Source organism: Emys orbicularis, chromosome 3 (assembly GCF_028017835.1).
Source record: "Emys orbicularis isolate rEmyOrb1 chromosome 3, rEmyOrb1.hap1, whole genome shotgun sequence".
In the NCBI taxonomy this organism is placed as follows: Eukaryota; Metazoa; Chordata; order Testudines; family Emydidae; genus Emys; species Emys orbicularis.
Genome location: NC_088685.1, coordinates 64730019 through 64744155, shown reverse-complemented (window position 1 = coordinate 64744155; position 14137 = coordinate 64730019). Strand labels below are relative to the sequence as shown.

Sequence of the window (14137 nt, the reverse complement as noted above, 5' to 3'; positions counted from 1 at the left end):
CAAGCAGCAATAACAATGGGAATATTGGTTTCGCTGAGGTCTAACCTAGTCAGTAAACTGCGCTAGCGAGCTTCTAAACATCCAAATGCACATTCTACCACCATTCTGCACTTGCTCAGCCTATAGTTGAACTGCTCCTTACTACTGTCCAGGGTGCCTGTGTATGGCTTCATGAGCCATGGCATTAAGGGGTAGGCTGGGTCCCCAAGGATAACTATAGGCATTTCAACATCCCTAACATCCCCAACATGGTCTGGAAAGTAAGTCCCTTGCTGCAGCTGTTCAAACAGACCAGACTTCCTGAAGATGCGAGCGTCATGCACCTTTCCCAGCCATCCCACATTGATGTCAGTGAAACGCCCCTTGTAATCCACCAGTGCTTGCAGCACCATTGAAATGTATCCCTTGCGGTTTACGTACTGGCTGCCAAGGTGGTCCGGTCCCAAGATAGGGATATGCGTTCCGTCTATTGCCCCATCACAGTTAGGGAACCCCATTGCAGCAAAGCAATCCACCTGCGCATTTCCCAGAGTCGCTACCCTTGATAGCAGCAGGTCAGTGATTGTGTTGGCTACTTGGATCCCAGCAGCCCCCACAGTAGATTTACCCACTCCAAATTGATTCCCGACTGACCTGTCTGGCTGGTATTGCAAACTTCCAGAGGGCTATTGCCATTTGCTTGTGAACTGTGAGGGCTGTTCTCATCTTGGTATTCTTGCGCTTCAGGGCAGGGGAAAGCAAGTCACAAAGTTCCATGAAAGTGTCCTTATGCATGCGAAAGTTTTGCAGCCACTGGGAATCATCCCAGACCTGCAACACTATGTGGTCCCACCAGTCTGTGCTTGTTTCCCGGGCCCAGAATCAGCGTTCCATGGCAGAAACCTGCCCCATTACTACCATGATGTCCAAATTGCCAGGGCCCGTGCTTTGAGAGAAGTCTGTGTCCATGTCCTCATCACTATCGTGATCGTGCTGTCGTCGCCTCCTCGCCTGCTTTTGCAGATTCTGCACATACTGCAGGATAATGTGCGAGGTGTTTACAATGCTCACAACAGTAGCGGTGAGCTGAGCAGGCTCCATGTTTGCCATGGTATGGCGTCTGCAGGAGAGCAGAGTTGCAGCGGAAGAGGTGGATGATGACGGATGCCAAGAGAATAGATATTTATACATAATGACGAGAGAACCTGCAAGGTGGATTCATGGCACCAGGAGAGCAGAGTTGCAGTGGAAGTGGTGTATAACGATAGTTAGCAGTACTACTGCACTGTCTGCTGACAGCAGCACCCAGGACACAACAGTGGCAGTGTCGGTGAGCTGAGCTGAGCGAGCTGCACGCTTGCTGTGGTATGGCATCTGCACGGAAAAAAGGCGCAAAATGATTGTCTGACATTGCTTTCACGGCGGGAGGGGCGAATGACGACATGTACCCCAAACCACCCGTAACAATGTTTTTGTCCCATCAGGCATTGGGAGCTTAACCCAGAATTCCAGTGGGCGGCGGAGACTGCAGGAACTGTGGGATAGCTTCCCACAGTGCACCGCTCCGTACGTCGATGCTAGCGACGGTAGTGAGGACGCACTCCGCAGACTTAATGCGCTTAGTGTGGACATACCAATCGACTGTATAAAATTGATTTCTAAAAATCAACTTCTATAAAATTGACCTAATTTTGTAGTGTAGACATACCCTTAGTTTAAGGGAAACTGGAACAGGTAGGTGATGCAAATAAGGGTGGAAGGATATGATGGGGGTAACAGAAACACAAACATTTTTTTCAGAAACTAGTTGTGTGCACAATATATAGTAAAGAATAGGAGTTATTTTGTGGGTGTATTAATGGAAACAAAGAAACTAGATGAAACTGTGATTTCACTTGGTTTTGTATTTTCTATTCATGGGAGAGAAAACAAGAAACTAGATGAAACATAGTCTTATTCTGTATATTGTATTTATATCAGCATAGTTTATCTTATTTTAAAGAGGTTTTAAAATAAATGATTTACTGTAAATCTAAACAATCACACCTGTCCTGCCCTCCAAAGACATATACTTACACAATCTTCCAAAGCAGAACACTATAATGAAATACTGTAGCAATAAATATTTATAAGTTAATGTGTAAACATCCCATAACAGTGTATCAGTGTATTGTACTGTAGCACCAAAGGGAAAAGGGAATGACAGTGTATTGCATGCTGCAGCTCTAATATTAAAGCTCCTTAAGAGATTATTGCCGCTTTGCTTTCAGACTTTTTCATTGCCTGCACCCTTCCTTCCCCCTCATTTACACAGGAGTTGAGATCAGAGGAAAGAAGAAACTTAACAGATCCACTCCCTCCCTGCATCATTTACTGTTGCTGTTCTGCTCCTGGGCCAAGCCTTATCAACTATCTTTAGTAGTTAAACACCTTCATTGCTGTCACTGATAGTGTTGTGGCCAGTAAGAACCAACAACCATTACTCCCTTTGGTGACAATTATGGAGAGGAGAATTTAGCTAGAAGATGTTGCCTGTGTTGGTCATGCTGCTCCCTTTTGGGGGTTGTTTATAGTTCTAATTACCGGAGGATGTGAGAATAGAGAATTTTAAGACACCGAGATTATAGATGTATTTGGGGAGTACTTCATTCTTGCCAGTGGTACAGCCTACAGAGAGAGAGAGTGTCTGTCTGTCTGTTAGTTACAGTTCAGGGTTCTGAAAACTCAGAATGATGAGTCTGGTGGCACCTTAAAGACTAACAGATTTATTTGGGCATAAGCTTTCATGGGTAAAATGAAAGTACCCACGAAAGCTTATGCCCAAATAAATCTGTTAGTCTTTAAGGTGTCACCGGACTCCTCGTTGTTTTTGTACAGACTAACATGTCTACCCCCTGATACTTGACATCAGTTAGAATGCATGGCTTATCATTGGTACTTTGGTGAAGGCCATTTCATGTAAACAGCCTTAGTGTTGGATGCATATTCATAAACAAAAATCTTTGGCAAAAAGAGTTAAGGTTGAAAATATGTTTCAATTGACTCCAACCAACACTTTTCTTACTAAAAATTCTACATGGTATAAATACCCAAATGTTAGCATATCTGGAAATGCAGTTAAGGGCCCAGTTAGTTCTCCACTGCTATTGTAACCCACACACATTCTGGGTGTGGTGTTCTGTCCCATCTGGTGGCACCGAGACCACTTAAAGAGAGAGATAAAATGAGTCTGCTCTATAGCCTTAGTTAACAGGTGGTTGGCATTTAGCTCATGCTGTAAAGGCTCATGCACTAAGTGCCAGAGATCCCAGGTTCGATCCCGCCCCATAATGACCGGGGTCTGTCAGCGTTACAAGTGGGATTGAACCTGGGATCTCTGGAGCTTAGTGCATGAGCCTCTACAGCATAAGCTAAAAGCCAACTGGCTGTTAGCTAAGGCTTTAGAGCAAACTCATTAATCTCTCTCTAAGTGTTCTCGGTGCCTCTAGATGGAACAGAACACCACACCCAGAAAGTGTGTGGGTTACACTATCACTTGCTATTGCTCTTCTCAAGAGAAACTATCCCTCTAAAATTATCAGAAGTATATACAAAGGTCAAAATAACAAATTATTACCCTGGGATGGGATGCAGCATACAAAATTCCAGGAAGATTGGTTTCTTTTTGGCTAAATTTAGGGGTCAGGGGCATTAAATGGGGCTAGCCACACACACATTAAACATTTTGTGTATAATAAATGTCATCATGTTTCTTTCAGTTCACCTGTTGACAAAGGATTTTCAGATGCACTTAGCATTGGCCTAACTCAGCTCCCACTGAAGTCAGTGACAATGGTGAATGCTTTTGAAAATCCCAAATATGTCATCTTCACCTTGAAGAAAGTTGTATTTATCCAATTCTTTCTACATTATAATTTTTAATGTCTCCTAAGATGTCAAAACAACTTGGTATAGGTATGGATAAATTTGTTATATTCTCATTTCTGCTATTACTATAGGGAATAGATGAAAGAACGGATTCGCTTTTTCTTCCTTTATCTTTGCAATCTCCTGTAGCCACATTCACACTTGATGCCAAGCTTTTAAAAAGTCATCTTTTCACACATCTCCTTAAAAACCATATCCACCTCTGAAATTAGCTGAGATTTTTTTTCTGATTAGGCCCTTAAGTGTATTTGGGCCTGATCCAGAGCCAGCAGAAGTTAATGGGCATCTTTCCTTTGACTTCCAGGGACTTTGGATCAGATACAAGCTGACCTTGACAAATCTAAGTCATTTTTAAAAATTTCTAGAATACCTATCTAGAGAAATGGCAGGCTCTGCTGATAAAATGAGAGAGATTTTATGTCTGAAATATTAGAGTTGTTAAATACAGAATGACCTCCTACCAGGTGCTATTAAAAATGCTTGCTTAATCAAAATAACAATTTTAAAGCCCATTTTCATATTTGACGCATGTCAAAAAAACTCAGAAATTAAATGTTTTAGAATACCATTTAAAACTGACTACTCACTATAAATATGTCTGACTACTCTGCTCCTAAACATAAAGACCCTCTAAATATTCCAGAAAAGTGGCAATATACAGTTGTACCCCCCACTTCCAACTGCATGACTGATTCCATTTTAATCTCCATATAAATAGAGTGTTGGAAACACAATTAATTTTCAGATCAGTGAAAACAAGGCTGGAATTTTGTATTCTGTAGAACTTCAGTTCTGTAGAACTTCAGTTGTTAACTTGCACATCTGTCATAAATTTACAAAAAAGCACACATGCAATGTGATAATATGAATATGACTCATCTGAAAAGGAAAAACTATGTTTTCTGTATAGTTATATAGCTAAAGCACCATACTCATTATGCAAAAAAATTAAAAAGTTAGCTTATTATAAACATATATTTAAAGCATTTATGCACACAAATAAAGATTAGCCACAAAGTCATCCTAATTTGGATATTTTTTTCACTGGATCCCATCCTCTGTTTTTCTATCTTTCACCTCTTCAGGGCAGTGGCTGTATATTTTGTACTGAACAGCACTGAGCACTCTGGTACTAAGGGCTCAATCATGCACCAGTGAAGTTAATGGGAGTTTGTCCAGTGAGTTCAGTGAGAGCTGGATCAGGCCCTAAACAAATAATAATTGTATATTCTGAATTTATTTCATTGAGCATAATGCTTCTGTATTTCCCAAGAAATTGGGTGTGACTGATAGAAGTATATATTTTTGAATGATCATTCTAAAATATTGCTCACTCAACACTTTTTTTAAAAAGTAATTTAAATGTTTCTGAAGATGATGTACTCTTTTTAGTTCCTGAGTTTGTGTAACTGTTTGTGTCCTTGTGGCTGTGGTAACTATTTATAAGAAAGTAGATGTTTATATGCTAACAAACCTAATTTATGAGACAGTAGCTGGTTACTTTGTTTACAACTAGATAATATAGCAAGTTTATTTACATTTTCCCTTTAAATTATACTGGATATTTAGAGGCCTTAGCTTGACAAGTTTTCTATTGCACTATTGTCTTTTTTCCTTTTCTGCTCAATTAAGTATTTATTAATGTATTAATCATGAAAATACACCTAAATGGGATGGGGAGAGTTTCAAACTGCAACCAGCAGAGGAAAACGTATGCAAAGCTACTGGACAGACTTCATTTGGATATGCAGTTTCCAGTTTGTAAGATCTATGAATGACTTGGTTTTCTCATATTGACAATAGCTCCTTACATTTACTTACCACAGTGAAAGATAACTGCCCAACTAACCCCTATATCAGTGGTCCACAATTTTTCATATTGTGGACTTAGGGTGTAGTGGTCATTGTGTTGGTCATCTCCGATCTTAATTCCAACCCCCAAATTTCCCTGTAGCAAGTATAGTGGTAAACAAAGATGGGATATTAGGATAGTGTTAAGGAAGTTAATTTATCTCAAATTTCATGCATAAGCCACAATGAGTTTCAGGCAAATCTAACAGAACTGAACCTTCTTTACAGCAGATAGCTGCAGAGAGCCAATTATTTAAGTTCTCCCCCCAACCCTTCAAAAATTCATCTGTTATGGTGTTTGTTCATTTTTGTAATTCTCAGGAATCAACGAGGCTCCAGAAGCCTCCAAGGAAGAATCCAAATAGTGGGTTTGTATTGCTAGATGTTATCTCGATCACTTTGACCTCAATTGCACCAGGTGATGGATGGTCTGACCATGGTACTGAGAGAGTCCAAAAATACCCCCAACTCACCCATTGTACACATTTTGGGCCAAATCCTGTTCTCAGTTATATGAGTGTAGCTACAGTTGATTCAATAGCAAGTGGACCCCCTTCTTTACAACTAGCTGGGTGAAGGTTATGGCAAACAAACAGTCATTAACATGGCAAATTAAATCCCCCTACAATGGGGGATGTGGGACTGATTGTACTTTTGACAAATGGATTGAATCTTTACACAAACTTTCTTCTCTGTAATGGCTACTACTGCTTTGCCTTACTCCTTTTACTACTGTCCATTGTGGGACTTTTTCCAAGTGACATTATGTTAATAGTGCCATTATCAGAGTGGAAGCAGGATTTTAAAAGGGTGCAGTGAAGATTTAGTGTGGCTCTGAGGGCACCTGTATCAATGGTCAAATCTCAGGCCTGTCCTCTCACTTTTAGAACCTGTAACATATTTTTGCGTGTTGATCTGTAATCCTGACATGTATTAATACTTTTCCTATTTAGAGAGATACCAGTGCTGCCCTAATACCCATTTCTTTTAAAAAATATCTAAATCCTTATGTAAAATTCTTTATACTAATTGCCCTGTGATGCAGCCTTCTATTATAATAACCAGAAAACTAGCAGTTCCTTTGTTGTTAATGTTCATTGTTATTTACAGATTTTGCTGTGTTCTGGACTGGTTAGTTGGAAGTAGAAAAGTGCTAACAATTACTAGATTGCGGGATATTTGGGGCTTAGTCATGTTTGAATATATGGAACTAATAGGATGTGTGTTGATCACACCTGTATGTTGTACCCTGTTTTCCTCTGTCTCTGTCTTTTTAGGTTATAAGCTTTCTTTACATTATAAGCTCGTTGGGAGAAGGCCTATGTCTACATATGTGTTTATAAAGGTCTCAGTTAACAGGGCCCCAAGCCTGATTGGGATCTTAGGATTGTATCACAATATAAATAATATTTAAGATCGGCCTGGAACATGGAGGGCAGTGGAGATGTGAGATTGTAATACTTGTCTCTGCCTTCTTCCTAAACATGAAGACCCCCCTAAATATTCCAGAAAAGTGGCAATATATTACAGTTGTACCCCCCACTTCCAACTGCATGACTGATTCCCTTTTAATCTCCATATAAATAGAGTATTGGAAACACAATTAATTTTCAGATCAGTGAAAACAAGGCTGGAAAAATTTGGCCTATGTTATTCTTCATTATGGCCTGCATGTTTAGTACAGTGCTAAGTTTTCATCTTCTATTGGAAAATAGCATTTTTACCACCCAAAGCATATGGGATTCCAATAAAAACCTTCAAATCAGTACTTCTCTTTTCTTAAAGGCAATCTCTGTCACTTGGGACAAGCGGCATCTTTCGACACAGGCAGGTCAGGTGTCTCAGGATGGACTTTCACTACAGAAAAGGGACACCCTGCCAGAAGATGTAGGCCAGCCAGTCTGCAAACAAGTTCCCTGTGATAGGAGAAGGGATGATAGACATAGGAAGGCTGAGGGCAAGGATAGTCCCTTTCAGTGCAGAGGACTGCACTAGATGACCTATTGAGGTCCCTTCCTGTCCTACACTTCTATGATTCAGTGCCATTATTTTGTTTTGATGTGTTCCCACTAAAATACACCTTTATGCCAGATCTAGGACTACTTGCAATGATAAAAACTGAACTAGAAAAAACTCTAGAGAATATATAGAAGGAAAAAATCCTGTAGGATTGTTTAAACTGGAAGTCCAATGACTGTACAGTGTGGTTTCCCACTCTGGTGCCAGCCTTCCATCAAGCCTGCAAGGGGCAGGAAGAATTAAGAACATAAGAATGGCCATACTGGGTCAGACCAAAGATCCATCCAGCCCAGTATCCTGTCTACCAACAGTGGCCAATGCCAGGTGCCCCAGAGGGAGTGAACCTAACAGGTAATGATAAAGTGATCTCTCTCCTGTCATCCATCTCCACCCTCTGACAGAGGCTAGGGACACCATTCCTTACCCATCCTGGCTAATAGCCATTAATGGACTTAACCTCCATGAATTTAACTAGTTCTCTTTTAAACCCTGTTATAGTCCTAGCCTTCACAACCTCCTCAGGCAAGGAGTTCCACAGGTTGACTGTGCGCTGTGTGAAGAAGAACTTCCTTTTATTTGATTTAAACCTGCTGCCCATTAATTTCATTTGGTGGCCCCTAGTTCTTATATTATGGGAACAAGTAAATAACTTTTCCTTATTCATTTTCTCCACACCACTCATGATTTTATATACCTCTATCATATCCCCCCTTAGTCTCCTCTTTTCCAAGCTGAAAAGTCCTAGCCTCTTTAATCTCTCCTCATATGGGACCCATTCCAAACCCCTAATCATTTTAGTGCCCTTTTCTGAACTTTTTCTAATGCCAGTACAGTATATCTTTTTTGAGATGAGGAGACTTTGCCTTGCTTGTTGGCCCTGACAGAAGTAGTATTGCCCTAACAGCTTAGTCCTTTGCAAATAGCTTCATCTCTGTAAGCTCCAAAAACCTCCTCCTCCTTCTCCTCCTCCTCTTCTGTGCTTGGAATTTTGCCCTCTTCCAACCCATGGTCACCACCTATACTGCCCCAATCCTAACTGAGCTCTCAGTAGAATTTGGCACCATTTCTCACCTTTCTTTTCCACCCACCAAAAGAAACTCACCTCCTTAACCCTAATTGAATCCTCCTTTGCTTTTCCCCCTGCTCCTATTGCCCTCCCAGATTTACCCTCCCCTGATAGCTGAGAATTAAATAGATTGGAGTAAAAGACAAAATGGAATAAATTTGTGGGGAGTAAGAATTGTGCAAAGGGGTGGGGGAAAGCCTGAGAACCAATTGATGAATAAAGAAGGCAAGAATTGAAAAAATTTGGAAGAAGAGGACAAACTGGAAATTGAATAGAGAGGTTATAGATTGTTAAATTAATGAGAGGACAGATGGCTGGGGCAAGTGGAGAATTTATGGGAGAGAATGGACAATTGGTCTATGGTGTGAAGGGCTGGAGACTGACCAACAGATGGATGTACAAAGCAAAAAGTAGGGGATAGAAAGAACAGTGGATACGAGGGGCAAATTCTGGATGGATATTAGGGGCACGGGAAGGAGAAAAAGGAGGGAGAGGGTGAGGGAAGTGCGAGAGAGTGGGCTCAAGGGAAAAGGATAGCGAGGGGGAAGATTTAAAGACCATAGAAGAAGGGGAACAATTGGGATAGAAGAGGGGAGAACCCTTTTATGTATGTTTATTTAGGTCTCTGGCAAATCCAAAGATGCTTTGGAGGGTGGTCCCTGTTGTTTGATGGGTGGCATTTGTTACTCAGAAGATAACTTGCCAGACACAGGTATAAGTATATTGTTTGTTATGAAATGCTTAAAAATCTTATTAAATGTTGGCCATATCTCCCGACACTTCCCCGTGTGCCCCCCAGCCTAGTACTCCCAGCCTCCCCACTTGTGTCTGGCTACTTGGGGGCCCGCTGCCACCCAATCAGCGCAGGCTACCTCACCCCAGCGTGCCCTGCATCTGAACCACACGGACTTCCCCTGATTAGTCTATTCCCTTCAGAGGAGGGCGGGGGTTACAGAATTCGGGAGCCAATCAGAAAGAAGAGCTGCCCCATTCTCGCCTCTGGGTAGCGGCGGTGGGCGCCTGTGGCAGGGGGCTCTCGGGTGTCAGCGGCGCAGGGGCAGTGAGCGTGGAGGGTGCGCAGCGCAGCGGTGGTCAGCAGCGTGGATTAGAGATTGCCTTGCCACCGCCGCTGCGTTAGGAGGAGGGATCTGCGCTTGTGCAGAAGCTTGCTCATTGCTTTACTTTTGCAGCCCGGGGCAGGGACATTATGCCGAAGAGAAAGGTAACGCGCCTCTCTGCCTGTGTTGATTGTGTTGTGGTGCATTCCTTTTGACGCCCGTTTGCCGTTAATAATCTCAGCCTCAGGTTGCCTGTAAACCTGGGGCGATTTTTTTGGACTGCGCTGATTGAGTCTGGGTATTTGTACTGCCTGTTGCAAATACCTTCCACCCTTTCCTCCGGTTGCTGATTTATTGATTTACTCCTTACTTCCTCTAACCCTGTGGTGAGGGCTGCAGTTGTCACCCCCTCCTCTCGAATGCGAACTCGCTGTCACAACTCCGATCCCCCCCCCCCCCCCGGAAAAAAAATGCAGCAGCTGCAGCTTCGCCTTTTACCTCCCCCGGAGGAGTTTCCTGCTTGCAAACTCCAAGCAGTAGCTCATCAATCTTTGAAAAAATCTCCCGTGTGCTGGCTGAGTCTGCCCTCGGCTGAGTCTGCGTTCTGCCTTACATGGTGCCCCGGTGATGGCTCCAAGGTAAAAGGCGGAAGGGAGAGAAAAGCCATGTTTAAAACAAACTACACCCTTCTCCTTGCCTCCTGTGACAGACCCGTATGTACCAACTCTGGTGTCAATCAGGACAGGAGTCTGCACAGACAGGGCCCCGTGCAGCACAGGGGGGATCTGCTTACACATGGTATCAACAACAGCAGAGAGTTTAAAAACAGCACCATGGGAGACGACTCTGTACAACACAGCAGAGCGCTACACACCCCAGAGACGGGCAAGGGGGTGGGGAGCTGTTTCTGCAGAGCCTCTGCCTTCTTGTGTAGCTTGAGACTTTTACTGAACGAGTGTATTTGCCTCCCTCCTCCCAGTCACTTCCCCTCCTCCCTTCTGCCTCAGTGTTTCCTTCCTTCCTCTGCAGAGCTCCTACTGCTGGGATTTACTTGCGTCCCTCATTTGCCTCCCGAGTCCCAGGCTGTGCCATACTTTACTTTTCCTTCTCACACATTTTCTCCCTTCCCTTCGTGGTGGAGGCTCTGATATTTTTGAGGGGGAGGTGATGCTTCACTTGCCCACCCTCCCCAGTGACCCCCATGCTGGAAACCATTCCAGGCAAAAGTGCAATATGTGTTTAACTGATCTTACTCCTTTGCCTAGTACTGTCTGTCTGCCCACTATCTGAAATACTATTAATAATGTTAACTTCCATAATTGTCTGTTATGGGGCTTCTTGCACCTTCTTTGAGGCATCTGATACTGGCCACTTTTGGAGGCAGGACACAGGAATAGATGAACCGCTGGTCTGATCCTGTATGAGAATTCCTTTCTTTCTCTTAATTCAGGAAGTAAGGAATGTAAAGGGTTACAAACTTGCAAATTATTTATTACTATTTGATTCTTTCACACACTCAGTGCCTGAGCTTCAGGGAACATCTGTAGTATTTTGAAAATGCTCATTTGTTACAGAGTGTTACAACTGTTAACAGACATTTCACTAGGGTTGGGTTTTCTAAGGGGCCTATGAAAGTTAGCACCCAGTTTGGGAGTTGGGTAGCTAACATCCTTTGGCCCCCTTGAAAATCCTGGCCTGTAGCGCTTTTCTTTCTACTGCAATTACTAATGGAGTGTAATTAGAGACTTGACACTAATATACTGCGGTTTAAATAAAAAAACCAACAAACAAACCAATGACAACAACAAAAAACTCTGCAGTCTTTTAATATTAAACTAGGTCAACTGAGGAGAGGCAATTTTACTGTATTGGAGATGTCCAGAATGTCTGCCTATGACCGCCGCATATTGCAGATCATGGTTGAATCTGAAAACTGTTTTAATAGGGTAATCGTTAGATGATCATTTCCACACACTTATGAGTTCCATTTTTGTCCTGTACTGATTCCTTGCTGCATTATGGGTACAGAAAAAATATTCAGTGCTCCACTGAAGTATTTCCATTTTTAATTTTTTTTTAACTTGAGTTGATATATTTCTCATGAAATTGAAGGACTAATTGCTCCCTACATAATACTTGGCTTACATTTAAAAGATAAAATGATTAAGGGTTTGGAACGGGTCCCATATGAGGAGAGATTAAAGAGGCTAGGACTCTTCAGCTTGGAAAAGAGGAGACTAAGGGGGGATATGATAGAGGTATATAAAATCATGAGCGATGTGGAGAAAGTGGATAAGGAAAAGTTATTTACTTATTCCCATAATACAAGAACTAGGGGTCATCAAATGAAATTAATAGGTAGCAGGTTTAAAACAAATAAAAGGAAGTTCTTCTTCACGCAGCGCACAGTCAACTTGTGGAACTCCTTACCTGAGGAGGTTGTGAAGGCTAGGACTATAACAGAGTTTAAAAGAGAACTGGATAAATTCATGGTAGTTAAGTCCATTAATGCCTGTTAGCCAGGACGGGTAAGGAATGGTGTCCCTAGCCTCTGTCTGTCAGAGGGTGGAGATGGATGGCAGGAGAGAGATCACTTGATCATTGCCTGTTAGGTTCACTCCCTCTGGGGCACCTGGCATTGGCCACTGTCGGTAGACAGGATACTGGGCTAGATGTACCTTTGGTCTGACCCGGTACGGCCTTTCTTATATTCTTATACTGTATCATTTTCTTCATCATACTCTGTCACTACATTCTTGTCCAGGCCTAAAATGCTCCTTCTTTTCCACGGCTGTGCCTTTCATAAGTGAAGACTGATGATTAGGCTGTGCTTTGAGGAAGCTCTTTGAAGCTAGTCCTACACATTTCATTAGGAACCTTGCAAAGCTCTCCCATGCTTCCCTGACATTTTTACATTCTTTCCCTGCAGATAGTCTTCAATACTTCAAAAATATCTTGGTGGGCTGCAAAATTAAACGAGGTCTCTTTCCCTCATGATTGAGGAGCACATTGTGGCTAAACAATGAGCTTAGATTTTTGTTGTTCTGTGTTGTTTCAGTTAGCGCTGGTCTACACTAAAAATGTAGGTTGGTATAACTGTCACTCAGGGAGGAGGAAATCCACACCCCTGAGCAACGCAGTTATACCAACTGAACTCACAGTGTAGACAGCGCTAAGTCGACAGGAGGGCTTCTCCTGTCAACACAGCTACTGCCTCTTGGGGAGGTGGAGTACCTATGCCAATGGGAGAAACTCATGCATTGGCATAGGTCGTGTCTTCAATAAACACTACAGCGGCACAGCTGCAGCACTGTAAGTGTAGATAAGCTCTTAGCCTTTGAGAAATAAGTCTATAAAAGAGAACTTGGGTTTTTTCTTTTGTTCTCTGTCATAATTAGTCTTTTAAAATTACATCCACAATTGAAGTACTTAAAGGGAAGCTTATTAAGTAAAGTTAATGTATTTAGCTTTGTGAGTCTTTTTGTGAATGAATAGTCTTGAAGCTAAGTGTGTTTTATTAATTCTGGTTCTTGGAAAGCCCAGAAACTCATGGGAAGTAGAGACTATAGTCTTGTCCACATGGGGAAATTGACTGGCATAGCTATGGTGGAATAATTACTTCATCATTATTCTGGAATAAAGTCACTTTTATTCCAGAATAGTGTGTCCATATGGGGAAATTATACTAGCATAGCTATTGTGGAAAAATGATTTCACTGTAGCGTTGCCAGTAAATTTCTCTGTGTAGAGAAATCCTACTTGTATATCCATTACTGAAGTGGGTTTCCTAGTTAAAACAATATTAACACAGAAAAATGTGATTTGATGCTTGTTTAGTTGGGAAATTATAACTGTCTCTAATAAAAGAATTTACAGATACCCAATACTTCAGTTTGCATGTTTATGGGGCTATGTGTCTAACTAGTAAATTTGCAGAAAGGGCGTGTAGGAAATGCAGAAGTAAAAACAGATTCATACCTGTCTTTATGCATGCTTTATTTATCTAACCAGATTGACCAGTCATGCCCCTTTTTCCTTTTGTCCCTTAACTCTTTCTTCTATGTGTAACTCAAGAAGTCAGCATCTGAATCCCTTCATTATCAAACAAGGGTTGGAAATTACTTTTTAATTTAGTTTCCCCAACTCTGATGGGCCACTGGTTATGGGAGTGGAAGGGGCAAGTGAAAACATTTGTGCATTGAGTTGAAGTCAAATACCACAATAAAACAAAGAGAGG

At 42.0% G+C, this 14137-nt stretch overlaps 1 protein-coding gene and 1 long non-coding RNA gene across 4 annotated transcripts in view; one reads left to right on the top strand and one right to left on the bottom strand.

Annotated features, from left to right (window-relative positions):
- The window catches only part of LOC135876850 (uncharacterized), a 1011314-nt gene that overhangs the window by 243693 nt on the left and 753484 nt on the right, over positions 1-14137 (bottom strand). The window lies entirely within an intron of this gene.
- HMGN3 (high mobility group nucleosomal binding domain 3) overlaps positions 9857-14137 on the top strand; it is a 30802-nt gene continuing 26521 nt past the window's right edge. For both annotated transcript variants that reach the window (XM_065401341.1, XM_065401340.1), the window contains exon 1: positions 9857-10064. In XM_065401341.1, the coding sequence (XP_065257413.1) occupies positions 10050-10064 (15 nt within the window). In that variant the 5' untranslated portion in view covers positions 9857-10049. The remainder of the gene's footprint in view (positions 10065-14137) is intronic.